The sequence below is a fragment of the Cervus elaphus genome, chromosome 13, assembly GCF_910594005.1.
Source record: "Cervus elaphus chromosome 13, mCerEla1.1, whole genome shotgun sequence".
Lineage (NCBI taxonomy): Eukaryota > Metazoa > Chordata > Mammalia > Artiodactyla > Cervidae > Cervus > Cervus elaphus.
In genome coordinates, this window is record NC_057827.1 from 61,197,070 (window position 1) to 61,216,782 (window position 19,713).

Sequence of the window (19,713 nt, forward strand, 5' to 3'; positions counted from 1 at the left end):
TAAGAGTCCTAGACAAGCCTGGAAGAAGATGCAGGCCTGGGGTTACCATGGCAATGACACCGCTGGGGTGATGTGAGGAAGTTAAGCTCTGCTATGAGGAAGGGGAGGAGAGGGGTTCAGTCACCTTGAGAGTGATGCTTCCTTGTTCTGATTAAGCTCATCGAATTCCCTCCTCTGCTCAAAAGCACTCAATGGCTCCCTATTGCCTACAGGATAAAGTTCAAATCCCTCCAACTGTAGTCAAGCCCCCCCCCCCCGCCCCAATCTGGTCCCTGCCTGCCTCTCCTGCACCCCACCCTTCCTCTTGCCCTCACTCACCCAATGACTGCACTCATGGAAAGTCTGACTGTCTTCCTAGGCTGCCCATAGCATCCCACCTTTGGGCTTCTGCCCATAGCGTCCCACCTTTGGGCTTCTGTCCCTTCAGATCCCTATCACCCAGAACACTCCCTTCCCCATCTCTGAGAATCTACTAGGATTTCCAACAGTGCCTTTCGCTCTCCCTAAGGCAGACGGTCTTCCTACCATCAAACATGGCTGGCTGACATTAGCCCCTCTGCCTCCCACTGGGTCAACCCTGGCCCCTCTTAGATGGGACAACTCAGATGGAGGGCCCTGTTCACACTGCATTCTCTTCACTCACCTCAGTACCTGACCCCAGCGCTGAACATCCAGTCTGGCATGTGACTCAGGCCCAACCAATGGTTGGTGACTGAAGTGAATGAATGGAAAAGGCTGTACCCTGAGCAAGGTCCCCATGCTATTTGTTCTGTATCACCACCCCCTGACACACCCCTGGAATTGATTGGGTAAATATTTAGTCCAGCTTCTCAGATTTCAAAATGTCCTTTTGGAGCATTTAAAAAAAAAGATCTACAGGGCTGTGTGTGAGCCTTGTTTTGCTACTTGGGAGGCACACTGTGGGCATGGAGTTCACTGTCAGGAGGGGGGATATGCTGGTGATTTCTGTCATTCTCTTCCAGCTGGAAAGGCACTTTGCGATGGGAGAGTGGAGGGAGGCAAGGGATGTCATGAGTGTTGTGGTGGAGCCTGGGGGACCCTGATGCCAGTGGATGGATGAATTGCCTTGCCCTCATAAGCAGATGTGGAGAGAAGCATCGTGGGTTCATTTGGTTATTCATTGTCTCACTCAGCAAAGACTTACTGAGTGGGGATTGACCACTAGCCAGGAAACCAGGGGGAGTTCCTCAGTGCGGGAGGAGGCACTTGAAACTTGGGCTGGGACAGAAAGGCTGCATTCCCAGCTTCTCTGTTACCTGTACTGAGGGCCAGCTCTTACCTCTCCGGATTTCAGTTTCTGCAGCTGTAAGTGGGTACATAATCCCATAGCATCTACAGAAGTAGGGAGCAGATGGACATGGGACCCATGGAAGATACAGGCCTGGGAATCCCCGGCTCTGACGGAGCCTGTGAATGTGTGAACATGTGAAGGGCAGGAGGGTGTCTATTCCATCCTTGGCTGCCTGGGAAGGCGAAGTGTCCTTCTTTGAGCCAGAGCAGATCCAAGCCTAATGGTTTCCAAGCTCTGAGCATCTGCAACAAGCAAGGCACAGTGACAAGAGCTTTCAGGGAGTTACCAGGAGGCCATGAGCTTCTGAGCGTAGAAGTTGGACTTTGGAGCCAGAATGCCTGTGCTTGAACCTGGATTCTACTGATGACCAAGTACACGAATTGGTTAGTGTACTAATTTTGCTCTAACAAAGGACCACAGTTGAGTGGTTTAACAACAGAAGTGTATTATTTCACCCTTATGGAGGCCAGAAGGCTATGATCAAGGTGATGGCGGAATGGTGGAGTTGATTCCTTCTGAGGCTATGAGGGGGTATCTGTTCCGGCCTCTCCCCTGGCTCCTGGGTTTCACTGGCCATCTTTCCTTGGCTTGTAGATCTCTGCCTCATCCTCACACGGTGTTCTCCATGTGTGGGTCTGTCTAGATTTCCCCCTTTTACAAGGATGCCAGTCATATTGGACTAAAGGCCCACCCTAGTTCCGAATGACTTCACCCGAACGAATTACATCAGCAATGACCCTATTTCCAAGTCAGGTCACCTGAAATTCTGGTGGTTAAGTCTTCAATTTTGAGGAGATGCAGTTGAACCTATGACCTGATGTGGGACTTGGGTCCCCCTTTGTGCCTCAGTTCTCTCGCCTGTGAAATGGAGATGAGGCACCTAAGTAGACTCTGGATGAGTTACTGTATCTAAAGCACTTACCTTTGCTGTTTCACAAATGCTCACTACCGTTATTTCATTTTATCTCTTATCACAACTCTCCCCTAGAGCAGGGTCACAACTGCACCTGCCTGCCAGAGCTGGCGGGTCACCCGAGCAGGTAAAGTGGGTTGACAGTGATGGGGACCATGAAGGTGGAACAGTAAGAGCCCCCATTGAAAGACACTTCTGTTCCGCATTGTCACACTCACTCAGGGGTGACAGAACTCCTTTCTGCCCAGGGTGAAACTCACCTATTGGGAATAGTGCTCTTCATTGCTCTTGATGTCAATGGAAAAATAAATCTAGCATGACTTACTTGGTCCTTTAAATTCCCATATCCGAGCCACTGGCTCATCCTACCGTCTCACCCCAGTTATTGTGGACTGAATTGTGTCCTCCAAAAGTTTGCATATTGAAGCCTGAGCCCCCAGTGCAATTGTGTTTAGAGAAAAGGGCCTTTAGGGAAGTAATTAAAGCTCAGTGAGGTCGTAAAGATGGGATCCTGGTCTCATAGAACTAACTGTGCTTGTTAGAGGAAGACACACCAGAGCTTGCTTCTTCTCTCTCCTCTTCTTTCTCTGTCCCCACACAGGCACAGAGAAGGGGTGTGTTAGGACTCAGCAAGAAGGCATCATCTACAAGCCAGGAAGACAGATCTCACTAGAAACGAACCCAGACATCACCTTGGTTTCGGACTTCCAGCTGCCAGAACTGAGAAACATGTTTCGTTTGTGTGAGCCCCTCCATCTGTAGTCTTTTGTTCTGGCAGCCAGAGCAGACTAATCCACGCCCTGAGACACCCTCAGAACTTTCTCTTCCAAGTGTCCCCGTCCCCAGTCCCCCTTCCTTCAGAACTCTTCTGAGTGGCAATGGGGAGTTGGGGCTTGCCCCGTTCCCCAAATTCTCAAACTAGTCCCTAGAATGTAAGCCTGGGGCAAGGTACCTGGGGTGCCTCCACGGACATACACACAGGCTGGAGAAGTCTTTTCAGCATCTTGTTTAGTCCCATCTTTCATCGGAAACCCGTTTCAGGGTATTGCACTAGTCTCCCATTGCTGCCATAACCAATTATGACCAACTGAGTGGGGTGAAGCAACACAACTTTGTTCTCTTCTGGCTCTGGAGGTCAGAAGTTCAACATGGGTCTTCCTGGGCCAACATCAAGATGTCCTGTGGGCAGAGTTTGCTTCTGAAGTTCCTTGGCCCAAGGCCCCACATCACATTGTTTCTTTCCTCCTGCTTCCCTGATCACTTCTCCTTGCAAGAGACTCTCAAAAGGTAACAAACACTGATTCCCTCACCTCCTCTGACTCTGCTGTCTCTCCCTCCCCACCTCTCTCATTCTGCTTCTCTGCCTCATAAAGAAGGGCCCTTATGATAGCACTTAGGACTCACCTGGGAAATCCATAACAGTACTCCCCAACCCCATTTCAAGATCAGTCAAAGTCCTTTTTGTTCTATCAGGTCTCTGTCACAGGTTCTGGGTGTTAGGACATGGATATCTTTGGGGAACTATTGTTATCCATACTATACATGCTTGATGTTCTTCAGTTGCTAAGTTGTGTCTAACACTTTGCCACTCCATGGACTGTAGCCTGCCAGGCTTCTCTGTCCTCCACTATCTCCCAGAGTTTGCTCAAATACACGTCCATTGAGTCAGTGATGTTATCCAACCATCTCATCATCTGTTGTTCCCTCTCCTCTTGCCTTCTGTCTTTCCCAGCATCAGGGTCTTTTCCAATGAGTTGGCTCTTCGCATCATGTGGCCAAAGTATTTGAGCTTCAGCTGGAGGGTCAGTCCTTCCAATGAATATTCAGAACTGATTTCCTTTAGGATTGACTGGTCTGATCTCCTTGTGGGGGACTTTGTTCTTGCAAGAGACTCTCAAAAGGTAACAAACACCAATTTCCTTCCTATAAAGCATAGTTTGGGAATCTCTTGGTTATGAGATGAGGGACTCTTGCTTACATCACAGGGCACAATGGATGGAAAACAAAGCCTGAACAAATGAGACCTAGTTTCCCCTTGTTAAGGCCTCTCCCCAGCAGCTGTGTGCCGTTGGGCTGATCACCTACCCTCTCTCGACTTCCATCTTCTCACCGATTCCACAGGGATTCCAGCACCCATCATCCAGTGCATGGTGAAGGTAGTGAGCACACAGCAAGCACCCAACGCCAGATGGTGACTGTGCTTGTCTCTAGACTGAGGCAAAGCTCAGTATTATCCCCTTTGCAGGGTGGTTGGAAATACTAAACTAGATAAAGGGCCAAAACTGTGTCCAAAATCATGGAGCAAGAAGGCGGAGGTCTCTCGCTCTACAACAGAGGTTGTAGAGGGACCCTGTTTGCTGAGCAGCAAGGTCACTTTCTCTGGGAAATACCCACCCCCCTGTTTCCTCTACCGACTGCACACCCCACATTTACTCACACAGCCTTCTGGGTCATGGCCACACACTGTACACCCTAGTATCGGGAAGCCCCCGGCATGGGGACACTGGCAATGAAACAAGGGTTGAGCCAACACCCCACCACTTGGAAGCAGTCTTGAAAGAGTGGGGCTGAGTTTTGAAGTCCCAATATCAAGGTAGAAAAGGACATTTCAACTGAGCCCACAGAAATCCTGGAGTCAGGCCTTTGCTTTGCAAAGAACACTGGCCTTGAAGCTGGTGGCCTGAGCACTCAGCCCCACTCTGTCCATAACTGATGCACGTCTCTGAAAAGTCCCTTCATCTCTCTGAGCCTCAGTTCGGTTATTGGTGCAATAAGAGGGGTGGAGACAGTAATCCCTCATCTCAGCCATTGTAGTAGTGGTGATGTAGTCACTAAGTCATGTCTGACTCTTGTGATCCCATGGACTGGAGCCCACCAGGCTTCTCTGTCCATGGGATTCTCCAGGCAAAGACCCTCTTGACACATCTGATTTCCACCAGGAGCTGGCTGTCGGGGTCCATGAACCTCCTAAGTGCACAGGCTGCACAGCGCTTGGGCTCTCACTTCCCCAGATCCGCAGCAAACTGGCTGCAGGAAACACAGCGAAGAGGGGTTTGGGAGGGTGTCTGTCTCCTTGTGTCTGGACAGCTGATCACCTGTCCAGCCTGGTCCACCTGGGGAGTTTGTGCCATAGCAATTGCTGGCTGGTGCAGGGTTTTCAGGGCAGTGAGGGGGTGGTCCTGGTCAGAGCTCAGCCCTGCCAACGACTGGACAGGGAGGAGCCAGGAAAGGGGCGGAGCCAGGGGAGAGGCAGAGTCAGGGAGAGGAGGAGTCAGGGAGAGGCGGAGTCAGGGAAGGGGCGGAGCCAGGGGAGAGGCAGAGTCAGGAGAGGAGGAGTTAGGGAGAGGTGGAGTCAGGGGAGGGGCGGAGTCAGGGGAGGCAGAGTCAGGGAGAGGCGGAGTCAGGGAAGGGGCGGAGCCAGGGGAGAGGCAGAGTCAGGAGAGGAGGAGTTAGGGAGAGGTGGAGTCAGGGGAGGGGCGGAGTCAGGGGAGGCAGAGTCAGGGGAGGCGGAGTCTGGGCTCTGTGTGGTCAGTGATAGAAGCTGGCTCAAGTCCAGCCAGTTCTCTACCAAGCCCGACAGACAGTCGCCTCTGCAGTCTGCACGCTCGTCCCCGGACAGAGTAAGTACAGGCAATGTGGACCGAGGGCCTGTGGGGCTTGGGGTGGTGGTCGGGGAGTGGGGAATGGCCTCTGGAGTTATGGCATTTGGAGGGCTTAAAAACTCTGGAGGTGTCCCAGGGTGAGCAGGACAGTGGTGGGGAGGGAGGAAGCCAAGGCCTCTGAGACAGCAGAGGTGTGTCCCCCCCGCCCCTGCCCTCTCCCCCGCCTCTGTGTAGTCCTGGGGACAATGCTATGTCTGACTGAGTCTCAACTTTCCCATGGATAAGATGTAAAATTATTGTACCCCTTGCAGGGTGTGATTTTTAAGATTAAATAAAGTCATGGTTCTCACCCAAGTATGATTCTGCCTCTTGGGCACTGCTTCGTCTGGAGGCACTTTTAGTTGTCATAGTTGGACGGGGTGCTGCTGTTGGCTTCCAGGAGGAGAGGAAAGGCCAGGGATACTGTGAACACCCTACATTACACAGGACAGCCCCCACCGCAAAGAATGATCTGGCTCCAAGTGCCAACAGTGCTGAGAAACCCTGAACTAGGTGGTGGGGACAAAACGTCTGGTACCCAGAACATGCTGGACAAACCATGGCTTCTATTGTTTTCTGTGCCTAGAATCTTTCCCCTCCAGAAATCAGGAAAAATGATTGAATCTGTTTCCCTAAGATAGGCTGACCTGCTAGGAGGTTGCCATCCAGAGTGGTCATTTGGCCATTTGCTAAGTAGACAAAATGTAGACATACAGTGAGTGGAATTTTCAGTTTTTCTAAACATGAGGCTTTGGGCATGAGACACTACAGTAAAAGCGAAGCTGCTTCTCCGGGCCAACATCCTCTTGACAGATCAAGAAACCACAGCTTGAAGAATAAAGTGGGTTGGAGGGGACTTTGGGAGGTGGTGGAAGGCAGTGATGGTTTCACAGGTGTGTGCTTCCCTGCTCTCCAAACTCATCAAATTGTGTACAGTAAATATGTACAGCCTTTGGTAGGTCAGTCAGACCTCAATAAAGTAGCTTTAGAAAAGAAAGAGAAAGGAAACTGAAGCTGAGCTTCAGTGCGGAAGTTATTCAAGGTCAGCTGGCAAGTTAGCACCAGGAATGCCAGGGCTCAGCCCTGGATGCCCAGCCTGGCTCACTTCCGTGACTCGGTGGCCAGCACGTGGTCTAACACCTCTGAATTACAGAGAAGGAGCCCGGGTCCAGTCATCCATCCACTCATCCATTCATTCCGCAGGGGTGCTGGAGCACCACCTCTTGACTGAACGTGTCATGGCGGGACCAGTAGAGATGAAGGTCCTTTCTTACAAGCACAGGTTCTAGTGGGAGAGAGGCTTGGACAAAAGAAGCCCACAGCACACGCATATGTAATTTCACTTCTGTAATTGATGGAGCCATGAGAGAAACAGTCAAAGGAGCCCTTATAGAGACTAGCAGTGGTGAGGGTATGGCCAAGTGTGGACAGGGTACTATCAAGATAAGTGGAAGCCTGGACCCAGAGAGCAGGTGGCGTTGGTGAAAGAGGCGGAGAAAGGTTTCCAGGAGGGAGGGTGGAGTGTACAAGGGCCCAGGACTGGGACAGGGCTTCTGTGTTAGGAACAGAAAAACAAGATGTGTGTCCTGGGGGGCAGAGCTGGTCAGGTGCGGCTGGTGAGTCAGACAGAGCTGGCAGCCTCAAGGGTTATCGTGAAATCACAGTTAGGTTTTACCAAGCCAGTGGGCAACACTGATGTCCTTAGGCAAGGGAGCACTCTGCCCGTGTTTGTGATGGAAGGGGATTATTTCAGAATATACTTATGTATGTCGAATGGCTCTCAGGGGCAGGAGAAGCAGAGTCCAGGAAAAAGAGGCTTCCACTGGGATTATAGCAAGAAAAATGGGGCGAGGCAGGCAGATTTCAGAGCTGGAAACCGACAAGCCCTGCTGATGGTCTGGAGATAGGGAGGGAGGTTAAGAAAGTTCCCCAGGCCCCTAATTGCAGAAAACTCTTCCCCCTGCTCTGTAGGATCTAGGGGAAGTTATGTTTTATCTCTCCCTCTCTGCCTGGGCTCCAAGTCTCGTCTCTCTTTGTGTAATTAGCAGAGAGCAGACAGACCCTCCTGAGCCACACGGCTGCCTCCCAAGGCTGAGTCCAAAGTCGACCTTGGTGGGACTTTGTTGCCTAACATTTGGAATAAACACCAGCAGATTTTCAGGCCGGATGGTGGGGGACCAGTGGGAAGACTGCCCAGGGCCTGCCTATCTGATGCCCAACCTCTGTCATCACAAGTCCGTTGGCCTGGGGTGCCAGGTCAGCCTGATCGATCTGCTTTCTTCCCTCTGACATGTGGGAGCATCTCTGCAGACACACTGGCGTCAGGGACCCAGGAGAGGGTCAGCCAGGCCAGGCTCTGCCGGCACGCAGTGGGGGCTGGTCTCCTGAGAGCCAGGTTCACAGAGCCTGAAGACTCTCCACTGGCTCAAGGTTGGCACAAAACTCTGTAAGCTGTATATTTGCTCCCAGAGGCCCATGAATGCAACTGCAAAGCCTGGACTTAGAAACTAGGAAACCTGAAATGGGCACCGCCAGGCCTCTACTTTCTCAAAAGTAACCTCTCTGACCCTCTGTTTCCTCTCCTAGAAAACTGTGACAGTGATACCAACTCCACGTTGCCATAGAGGAACATAAATGAGCTATTTCAGCTGAACAGGTTAGGAGACACCTGGGAATCAGAAGAGGAGGGGCAGTGTGTCATCCTCATAAATCGGAGCCAAGAGGTGGCATGTACACCAGTTGGAGTCTGGATTTTAACCCAGACCCATTACTCACTGGCTAAAACAAACCATCCCATTTTGCTAAGCCTCAGTTTGTTGCTCTTGTTTAGTTGTTAAGTCGGATCCAACTCTTTTGCGACCCCATGGACTGTCACCCGCCAGTCTCCTCTGTCCATGGGATTTCCCAAACAAGAATACTGGAGTGGATTGCCATTTCCTTCTTCAGGGGATCTATCCAACCCTGGGATTAAACCCACGTCTCCTGCATTAGTAGGCAGATTCTTTACCACTGAGCCATCAGAGAAGACTCAGTTTATTTGGCTGTAAAATGGGACTAATAGTACTTTTGGTAAAGATGAAATGCAGTTATATTTATAGAGTGTTTAATCTGTCCTTAATACATAGTGGCATCAATAAGAGGGAGAGAGCTCAATGGAGCAAGGTTTTCTGGACCCCAAACCTGAAGCCCAGTGGAGCCTGAGAGAAGTGGCTCTAGCCCATCAAATTGCTGGTGTTTCAGAGGGGCGGCCAGTGGTGAGCCTACAGCACCAGACCTCCAGGCCTGAGAAGGGAAGGGCCTGGCCCAAGGTCACCAGGCCGTAGGCAGGGACAGGAGGATGGGAGGTTGGAACTCTCACTCCTGCTCCCTGACCAGCTGCCCCTTCCAAGCAGGAAACTCCTCTGTGGCCTGTAACTATTCTTTGAAAGCATTTCTTTTACGGTCATTATCAGCTCAGTGTTAATCTGTGTGTGGGTTTAGGGGGAAGGTTGAACTGAGTTGCTTCTTAAGCATCATCCTGCTACATTGATGCTTTTAATGCCCTGCGGACTAAGGGACACAGTGCTCACGCCACCCACCCATGCTCCTTGAAGACCTTCGTGAAGGTCACTCTCAAAGTGGGAACAAAAAGGGAGTGTCAGCATGAGAAGCCGGACTGCTTCTTATTTATCTTTGTATTTGGCTGCCTTGGGGAACGCAGGATCTTTGTTACATCCTCTGGGTCCTTCGATGTGGCTCACAGACCCTCTAGTAGGGGCACCCGGGCTCAATAGTTGTGGAGCATAGGCTTGGTTTTTCTGTAGCATGTGGAGTCTTCATTCTCTGACCATAGATTGAACCCATGTCCCCTGCACTGCAAGGCAAATTTGTGACCACTGGGCCACCAGCAGAGTCCCCAGATCGTCTTTCAATTCTCTGCAGAGGCAGAGAATACAGCATTGGAAGGCTGTGACACAGACAGGGGAGGACCAGGGATCTGGGGAACTGAATGGTGTGGCGGTTCAGAGCATGAGCTTTCAGTGTCTGAACTGGGTCTGAGCCCAAGCTTTGCCACTACTAGCAAGTGACTCAAACTCTCTGAGCCTCAGACGACCCATCTGTAAAGTGGAGCTGATCTTGTGGCTTCGGCCTGCACTGTCTTGGAGCAGGGCTTGGGTTCCCAACCAGAGACTGAGGCCAGGTCACGGCAGGGAGAGCACCAGATCCTAGCCACTAGAGCAGTGGTCAGTGACAAGGCCCTGCCCTTCTGCTTTGCAAAAAAGAATTCTCACAAAATGGAAAGTAGTGAAACAAATGAGGTATTTATTAGGAGGAAAAGGAGTCCTGTATGTGTGGATAGACACAGGGGCAAACTCAGAGAGAGAAAGTCGCTGAGTTCGCACCCTTGTGGCAGTTTGAATTACTTTTATGGGGCATTTCTTCCGGGTTTCCTTTGGCCAACAAGTTTGATTTCACAGTCCATGTTTGGTATAGCTCAGGATGCGCCCATGTGTGCACATGCATCTCTTAGCCAAGATGGGTCCCACTGAGGAAGCTCATGGGTAGAGCATTTCTTGACTTCACTCCTTGGCCCTCCAAGGAGGCTGTCTGGGCATGTGTGGTCAGGGAGGTCTCCTGACTTCAAGGAAGAGAAACATGTGTTTTCTGGGTAGGGTCCAGCCTGCTCCCTTAATTGTCCTGCTATTCTTGTCTTGGAGTTTCAGTCCACAGAAAATGAATCTCCAATCATTTTTCCCCTGGGGGTCCATCTACCTCCTGCCTCATAGCCGATAATCGAACCTGCCTCCATGGGTGTGTGCAAGGCTAAAGGAACTGATGTTTGTCGAGACATCGCAGCACCCAGCAGTGGCAGGTGCTGGCAATGGGCCTGGGCCTCCCATGGGCATGGGGACCTCTGAAGCCCCTGTATTTGGTTCAGGGTCACTGGAGGTTCAGTGAACATCCTACATGAACTTCCTTTGTGGACTCAGGTGTAATTTATTTTTTTGATCATTTTTGAGTTTGTTTTTGATCATGTGAGTAGTAGATTTATTTATTTAAACTGACACGCATTCCATAGACAGATGGTGGTTTGTCTCAGAAAATGAGAACAGCCCTAGTAGAAATGTAATCCACAGAGTGTGGGCCATCTCAGAAGGCGAGAGGCCCTCGGGTGCAATCTGGAGGCCAGGGGTGCTGAGTGTGACTTGCTTGAGTCTGTTAGTTTCATTCAGACAAAGACAGGAAGGTCTGCAGACCCCCAGGCTCACTGGTGTCCTCCCACCAGCCATGTCTAATGCAGCAGTGGGGGGCCCTTTGGAGTTTGGTTTTGCGTGGGTCTGTGACTGTGGCCGTGCTCGCCCTGAGCCTGGGGGACCTGATGACATGGTGTCCACTGTGGGGGGTGGGAAGGGGAGAGCACAGCTAGCTGAAGGGGGTGCACACCGGGCCATCGTGGGAATTAGTTGTCTGGCAGCCACCGGGCTCCCGTGAGAGCATGTGTGTGAAAGCGTGTGTCCCGCTGTACAGTCGGGGAAGCGGGGGTCTCCAGTGGGGCTTTGGTCCATCATGGCCACACCGCCAGCTCACACTTGGACAGCACGTCTGCATCGGGCCTGGTTCCAAGCCATTGCTTATGTGGACTCCTTAAAGCCTCAGCCACCCCTGGTGTGGATTCTGTCCTGACCTCCATCTACAGACGGGGCAGCGACACCAGTGTGACTGACTTGCTCCAAATCACACTTGGAGGGAGCAGCGAGGATTTGAACCCAGACTGCTGCCGGTAGAGTCTGTGCTGTTCACAGGGGGTAGAAGGAGGGCTCTAGGAGGCTTGGGCACAGGAACAGTTTCTGGGTGGACAGCGGGAGTCTAGGCAGGTGGCAGGAGAGACTGAGGGTGGCGGACAAGGCCAGAATAATGGCAAAGCCCCAGGGCCCACCTGAGAGTCTTAGAGAGACTAGAGGTGAGGGCCTCCTATTTGGGGGAGGCAAAGAGGAGTGCCGGGGGGTGGGGTGGGTTGAGGGTCAAACAACACATGTTCATGGTCTCACAGTCCTGGAGGCTGGACGGCCAAGGTCAAGGCGTCGGCAGGGCGGGTTCCTCCTGGGGCCTCACTGCTTGGCTTGCCTGTGACTGTCTCCTCCCTCCCCCCTCCCTGTGTCCCCATGTTCCTCATGTGGTCACCCCTCAGTCTGCGTGTGTCTGTGTCCTAATCTCCTTTTTTAAAATCCTTGATTATATTTATTTTAAATTGAGTGATGATTGCTTTACAATATTGGGTTGATTTCTGTCAGTACATCAACATGAATCAGCAATAGGTACACATAGGTGCCCTCCTTCTTGAAGCGCCATCCCATCTCCCACCCTTTTCCAGCCCTCCAGGTTGTTACAGAGCCCCAGTTTGAGTTCCCTGAGTCACACAACAAATTTCCATTGGCTATTTTCCATATGTTAGTGTATCTGCTTCCATGCTGTTCTCTCCATTCATCTCACCCTCTCCTTCCTCTCCCACGCCCTTGTCCATAAATCTGTTCTCTAATCTCCTTTTCTTTCAAGGACACTGGTCACACGGGATCAGGGCCCTGCTCTAAAGACCTCATTTTAACTTAACTGCCTCTTAAAGGCCCTGTCTCCAAACGCAGTCACATTCGGAGGTCTTGGGGTTCCGGATGTCAGTGTATGGACTTGGGGGGCACAATTCAGCCCATCACAGAAGAAGAGGGAGGTCTGGGAGCTCACAAGTGTGTATGTTAGTCGCTCAGTCATGCCTGACTCTTTGCGACCCCGTGGACTGCAGCCCACCAGGTTCCTCCGTCCATGGGATTTTCCAGGCAAGGATACTGGATTGGTTTGCCATTTCCTTCTCCAGAGGATTTCCGGACCAAGGGATTGAACCTGGGTCTCCTGCACTGCAGGCAGATTCTTTACTTACTGAGCCACCAGGGAAGGCCTGGGAGCTCACAGTAAGAGGACAGAATTTCCTCAAGGGAGGAAGGTGCCTCTGATGAGGGACTGGGTGGTTTTGTGGGGTCCCAGAGCAGCCCCTGGGGAAGCACAGGGAGACTGATGGTATCCTGTGTTCACGCATGAAGCACAGGAGCCTGGCACTCTGCCCACCACCTGGATACTCTGAATGAGCAGCGACAAATCCAGTAGTGTGGATGAGACCAGGAGGAGTAGCTACCCTGAGCTCATAGAAGGAAATGAGGTCTTCCAAATGCTAAGCCCCAGCAAGAAAGTGAGGGATAGGGGTCATTCAGGGATACAGGCTGCTCGGCTCTGCAGGCAGAATCCTCAGTCCCCTGTGATGGGTACTTCCCTATGGATGAGAAGCGTCTTCTTGCTCGGTACCCACAGGGGTCTCACTCCGCCTTGTCCTTCTTCTCCCTGCCATAGATACCCCAGTCCCCGAGTCTCTGTCCTTCCGCCCCTCTGGTGCTCTCTAAAACCTCATTCCCTCCCAGCCGCTGGGGTTCATCATCGCCCTCTGAAGCTGCTGGTGGGCACTGCCACCCCCTTCGGAAGGTCAGCCCTGCCCCTAATCTTCCGATTTTCTCTCGGAGAGGATTCCCTGGCCGCCCACCCTCTCTGAGGTCATCTTCCCACTCTCCCTTTCAGAACAAAGGGTTAGCCACGATGCGTCTCTGTCTCTTCCTGTGCCTGATGCTCCTCGGGCCGCGGATGGCCACCCTCCGGCGCCCCCAAAAGAAGAAAATCCAGGAGCTGCCGCCGGCGGTTACCACGGCGCCGCCGGGCAGCGGGGACTTTGTCTTCGACCTCTACAGGACCCTGGCCGCAGCCACCCCCGACCGGAACATCTTCTTCTCCCCTCTGAGCATCTCCGTGAGCCTGGCCATGCTCTCCCTGGGAGCTCGGTCCAACACGAAGGCGCAGATCCTGGAAGGCTTGGGCATCTGCCCGGGGGAAGGCTCGGAGGAGGAGCTCCACGGCGCCTCCCAGCGGCTGCTGCGCGAACTCCAACAGCCCCAAGGCAGCCTCCAGCTGAGCTTGGGCAACGCCCTGTTCACCAAGCCCACGTTGCCCATCCAGGAGGCCTTCCTGGGCGCCTCGAGGACGCTGTACCTGGCAGACACTTTCCCCACGGACTTTGGGGACCCCGAAGGGGCCAAGAAGAAGATCAACGATTACGTGGCAAAGCAAACGAAAGGAAAGATTGTGGACTTGATTAAGAGCCTGGATGGCACCCAGGTCATGGTCATGGTGAATTACATTTTCTTTAAAGGTAAGACCCTTGGGCTTGAATCTGAACTTTCTCTTTGCAGATGCTCTTTGTCAAAAACAAACAAACGAAACAAAAGAACCCCAATCCCTCCAAAACAAAACAAAAGACTAGACAAAACCAGTTCCCACACACATAAAAGAGTGGGAGTGGGTTTAGTCCTCGGTGGTCCCTGGAGATAGAGTGAAGTCAATAGTCAGCCAGGTGAGGTGATGCCTTCTTAGCCTTCTTAGCGCGTATGTGTGTGTTTAGTCGCTTCAGTTGTGTTAGACTCTGTGTAGCCTGCCAGGCTCCTCTGTTCATGGGATTCTACAGACAAGAATACCAGAATGGGTTGCCATGCCCTCCTCCAGGGGATCTTCCCAACCCAGGGGTTGAATCTGCATCTCCTGCATTGCAGGCAGATTCTTTACTGCTGAGCCACCAGGGAAGCCCCTCTGAGAGCCTAAGGTGATATAAAGAGCCTGATGCTGTTTCCTCCACTGGGGAAAAGCTGGTTCCTATTTGGGCCCCCAGGAACACTTAAAACCACAGCACCCACATAAACTCTGAAGCATGAGTTTGTCAAGGCCACGATGCCAAAGAACGGACACCATGGTCACTCAGGGCAGGACTGTGGGCCTTAGAAGGGACCTAGAGGGCTTTTTCCAACTCCTCCGACGTACCCACATCCTCACCTCTGTGCCCTCCTAGGAGCTGTTTCCTTAGCCCAGAAATTCTGGGACAAGAACCTATTCCTCTGAATTGCCTTCTCTCCCTTTACTTGAGTGTCAGTCTCCCCATCTTTGTCTCCCTGGCATTTCTGGTAGATATCCCTACTCATCTCAGCTTGTATGCCTGCTTCTCCTTCTAGATGCTGAGTCCCTGAGCACCCTGGATGAGGCCTGACTGAGGATAGAGAGGGGAGGGGGGAGAAAGGGAAAGAGGAAACTGGTTAAATTGCTACCCAAACCCCCTTCCTGTGGTCACAGAGTGTGAGGATCAAGCTTGCCTTCTAATATTTCTTGCCCTCATGTCCAGGGCTAGGCTTCAGAGGACAGCTGTGAAGTAAGCTAAGTGGCCCATGGAAAGTTGGATCTATATTTGATAACTACTAAGAAGATGAAAGCAATGACTTGTGTCACTTTGAACAAAATATCCCATGTGAAACAGACAGAGCAAGAAGCACAACCAAAGACTTCCCAGCAGGAAAAATCATGTTTTTTCCAGGACCCTTACGAACCTTTCTTCCAAACCTAGATTGAAATTCAACATCGGGAAAAGAGTGGAAAAGAGAAGAACTCACCCTCTTCACTGGGATATTTGAGCTTGAGTAGCAACATCAGAGAATCAGACAAATAGCATTTAGGGTAAAGGGTGTCTGAAGACATGAAAACCAACCTCCTTGTTTTGCAAATGTGGGAGGATAGCTCCACAAAGCTCTAGTCTGTCCCCTGAATTAGGAAGGGGCTTGTCTTTATATTCAAGAGGTTTGGCCGTCACTTCTCCCAATGATACTGCTCAAAAGAGGATGCTCTCTGGTAGGTTTACTGTGAGCACACTTTTCACTGATGGCTGACAATTTCTAATTCCTTTTCCATTTTAATCTGTAGCTAAGTGGGAGACTAGCTTCAACCTCAAAAGCACCCATGAGCAGGACTTCTACGTGACCCCGGAGACGGTGGTGCGGGTCCCCATGATGAAACAACAGGACCAGTTTTACTACTTCCTGGACCGAAACCTCTCCTGCAAGGTGGTGGGGGTCCCCTACCAAGGGAATGCCACTGCCTTCTTTATTCTCCCCCACGAGGGGGAAATGGAGCAGGTGGAAAATGGCCTGAAAGAAAAAACACTGAAGAAGTGGCTCAGGATGCCCATGAAGAGGTACTCTTCACACTGCTCTGGGGCCAGCCTGCCGCTGCACACCCACAGGGCCACACAGCAGTGGTGGGAGGACTCACCTGGCCCAGGAACTGCCTCCAAGCCCAGAAGCATCATGTGAAGGCCCAGCTCTGGGGCCTGAGTCAGCTAGCTGGAGGGAGCAGGGCTGGAAGCTGGGTTTTCTGGTGGGACCATCCGAGTAGGCAGTGACCACTGGGAACAACTCAGGTGCAAGTCCAGAGTTGGATAGGTTCCCTTCTAGGCAACAGGCCGGAGGAGCATTAGGAAACCTAGAGATAGCAGGAATATGAGCCAGTGCTCTAGGAGAGTCTAAGAAAAGGTCCTCTCCTCTTTCCAGGCGGCTTGAGCTTTATCTTCCCAAGTTCTCCATTGAGGGCTCCTATCAGCTGGAGGAAGTCCTCCCCAAGCTGGGGATCAGAGACATCTTCACCTCCGACGCCGACCTGACCGGCATCTCTAACCACTCCACCATCCGGGTGTCTGAGGTGAGCCCAGAAGCTCCTGAGCACCTGCTTCCAGAAATGTCTATCCTTTTCTGTTATATTCTATTTCATTCTATTCACCCCATCCCTCATTCTAAATTCTTTCCCTCTCTCTCTCATCTTTTCCCTCAAGAAGCAAAGGTTTCACTTTGTCTCTTGTCCTCTGAGCCATGGGAAGCTGTATTCAGCTCCATGTCTTGCAGAAAGGTATCTTGTCTTAAGCAATCAAACCTAAGAATCAGATGCTGACTCCTTCACTTACTGTGTGACCTCCAGCAATTACTGGACCTCTCTGAGCCTCCTTTCTCTCTATAAACCCGGAGAGTCACACCCTTGCTGTGAGAGGCAGTGAGAATTCAATGAAAGACACGTGTGCACTCACCTCTAAGCCCTGGAGGCACAGTGGTTGTTCAGTCACCTCATCTCCTATCTGCTTCATGGCTCAGGAGCACAGACTCGGACGGTGGTGCCATCGGCTGGAGCTTGGCTGTTTCCCCCGATGGCATCTCCCTGCCCCTGGTGGCTCTGTGACGCCTGATGTCTCCCCCGTAGATGGTGCACAAAGCCGTGGTGGAGGTGGATGAGTCTGGAACCCAAGCGGCTGCAGCCACCGGGACGGTCATCACGTTCAAATCTGCCCGACTGGGCTCTCAAAGGGTAGTCTTCAACAGGCCCTTTCTGATGCTCATTGTGGAGAATAGCAAACACATCCTTTTCTTCGGCAAAGTGACTCGCCCTTGAGATGAGGATTTCTCATGGGCCTCCATAGTGGATGATGAGCATGCGTGATGGCTGTCTGTCTGCTGGGAGCTGCTGATTTACACAGGTTTGGTTGACTAATGAGACTCCTACAAATCATAATATTAAGAATATCATCAAAATACTGATGACTGCTTCTTTTCACATGATTGCAAGACATGGGTGCCTTGGAGAACATTTAGTTTTTGCCCCTGCCTTTCATCAGTGGAGAATACTGCTGAGGCCCAGAGAGGTTAGTTGACTTTCCCAAGGTCACACAGCATGTTAGTGGCAGAGAGAAGCCCAGAATCTAACTGCCTGTTACCCAGCCCAAAACCACCAATTTCTGTAGGAACATTGTTCCAGTAGATATTTCCAACAGGAAGTGTATCCCTAAGCCTAGCTTCCCACCTGTTGGCAGTACCAGCCATCAGTTCATCATGGCTTGGGAAAAACTTGCGGGATGGGAGTATGAAACCGGGCTTCTGTCCCAGTTGTGCGACTTTGGGTAATACTATCCCTCTCTGGACTTTGGTTTCCCCAGGTCAGGTCAGGGACTGAAGAATCCTTGAAATCAAATAAAAAGGCTAGAATTTTCCCCACCAATCACTGTTAGTATCAATGCATTTAAGTGCCACTCATCTTTTAAGAAAAGCAGGTGGGCAGCAGGGTAGACATGGCCAACCCAGGATTGTACTGTCCTGTGGGTTAAGTTACAACCGCGTGGGCTTGGCTGGGGGTGGAAGAATGGAGGCCTGACGCAAATACTAGAGTACCATTTGAAGACCCTAAGGACTAACTGTGGATTTTAGTGTCAGCAATAACAATAAAGCATTTTGCAAACACTGGGTGTCATTGTCCTTCTGGAGGTAGCACTGAGAATGGCGACATTCCTAGCTTACCATGTTCTAGGACCAATGCTAGCTGCTTCACCTGGATGGTTAGACGTACCCCTCACAATATCCTATACCAGGCAGGCACTCCTCTTACTCCCATTTTACAGATAGGGAAGGTGAGCCTTGTTGGGGACAGGTAATCTCTCCAGTCCTGCTGCTCCTTGGTGGTGGAAGCAGGACTGGACCCTGGGAGTGTGGCCTCAGGACCTCCCTCTCAGTCCTGGGCTCTGCTGCAGAGTAGATAGGACCCGGAAACAGAAGCGCAGGTCAAGTGCATCAGGGCACCAGATCTGCTGTCATCCGGGTAGGCTCAGTCTCCTCCTGCACAAGACCCATCACGCTTCCCTGTCTGTCAAATGAAGGGGATCAGGCACATTCAAGCATCAGGGAATGAATGAGTGAAGGAGTCCCTCACTTAGTTTCAGACGGTCCCCTAATTCACTGCCCCCAGGTTTTCATGAGCCTGTGCCCAGGACTCTGACATCAGACCCTAGCCTCTGTGGCAGGTGTGTGCCCCTTAGAACTAAGGTCAGAGCCCCGAGCTTTGACCATCCCCGGATGTATGAGCACTTACTGTGTGCCAGCCACACTTTGCATCTGTGATCTCTGATCCTTCGACAACCCTGCATGCCTATCCGAGTCCCCATCTCACAGAGGACAGCCTGAGTGTGTGCCCAGAGCCCTCCAGTGAGAGGCCCAGGCTCGGGGACCCAGATGGCACGAGTATCAGCTGGCGGCAGGGCAGACACTGCAGCCAGCACCAGGCGGCTTGTCCTCGTGTGTGTGCCTCAGGCTTGGGGAGCTAGGGAGGGTGGGGCCTCTTCGTGGGGCCTGACCTATTCCTGGGTGCCTTTTCCTTTCGTAACACCTGGTCTTTTTTGGGCAAATATTTCTCTCAGCGTTTACTCAGCCGGTCCAAGGACAGGGGGAGGCCCTGACTGTACCACATGTGTCAGGCCAAGGTCCAGCGCTGTCTAAAGTTCACTCAGCAAATAGTCACTAACTGCCCCCATGTGGGGGACCAGCCCGGGCTCGGGGTGGCTGATTTGGGGTGGCCTGGAGGGAAACTCTGAGCTGGGAGTCAGCACCACCCACATAAGTCAATTGTCTCACCATCCTGGCACGAACAGATTGATAGAGCAACTCAGACAGAGAGAGAGAGGGTGAAGTTCTGAGAGAGATCTTTTTGCCAGAGAAGTGACCTGAAGTGAGCAGATAGGGCTTCAGGGGAAGCAGATTTGGGTACGGGGCTGGGCCATCTGGCCGGGGGAACAGCTGGAGTGGAGTGTGGCTGAGGAAGCTGCAGAGCGCACGGGAGATGGTGGCGGCTTCAGCTTGGACCAGCGCAGCCATGGGAAGGAGAGCAAGGAGGGAAGAGGGGGCGATGCTTGTGGTCCAGGGACAGGGACCCTGGACACCTCTCTCATCCTCATCTTCAGGGTGGTTTGGCCATCCTCACCACACCTAAGTCACTCCCTGGACCCCTTCCGGCCCCTCGCTCTTCCATCTGTGTCTGTAGATGCCTCACTCAGCCCTTTAGGGGGCGTGGTCACACCCATCCACACCTGCTCCTCCATCAACCCCACCAGACCTGTCTTATGGTTGCCTGCATTATAGGCTTGGCTGTCCCCC

General features: G+C 52.0%; 1 protein-coding gene across 2 annotated transcripts; it reads left to right on the forward strand.

The window, feature by feature from the left end:
* The first annotated feature begins 5,688 nt into the window (after positions 1 to 5,688).
* On the forward strand, positions 5,689 to 18,030 carry SERPINA5 (serpin family A member 5). 2 transcript variants are annotated; one of them, XM_043922404.1, is made up of 6 exons: positions 5,773 to 5,845; positions 8,453 to 8,522; positions 13,463 to 14,087; positions 15,677 to 15,947; positions 16,303 to 16,450; positions 17,000 to 18,030. In XM_043922404.1, the coding sequence occupies exons 3-6, from the start codon at positions 13,481 to 13,483 to the stop codon at positions 17,186 to 17,188; spliced, it is 1,215 nt and encodes a 404-aa protein (XP_043778339.1). In that variant the 5' UTR covers positions 5,773 to 5,845; positions 8,453 to 8,522; positions 13,463 to 13,480; the 3' UTR covers positions 17,189 to 18,030. The 2 variants fall into 2 exon arrangements, with proteins under 2 accessions (XP_043778337.1, XP_043778339.1); XM_043922402.1 differs by lacking the exon at positions 8,453 to 8,522 and having other exon boundaries at positions 5,689 to 5,845.
* Positions 18,031 to 19,713: the final 1,683 nt, after the last annotated feature.

What these genes read in the sequence shown, in the direction of transcription:
- SERPINA5 (XM_043922402.1), top strand. Translation starts at nt 13,481, where the DNA reads ATGCGTCTCTGTCTCTTCCTGTGCCTGATGCTCCTCGGGCCGCGGATG. An exon ending in CTCAGGATGCCCATGAAGAG is followed by an intron (nt 15,948 to 16,302) that starts GTACTCTTCACA and finishes TCCTCTTTCCAG; the next exon opens with GCGGCTTGAGCTTTATCTTC. An exon ending in CCACCATCCGGGTGTCTGAG is followed by an intron (nt 16,451 to 16,999) that starts GTGAGCCCAGAA and finishes TCTCCCCCGTAG; the next exon opens with ATGGTGCACAAAGCCGTGGT.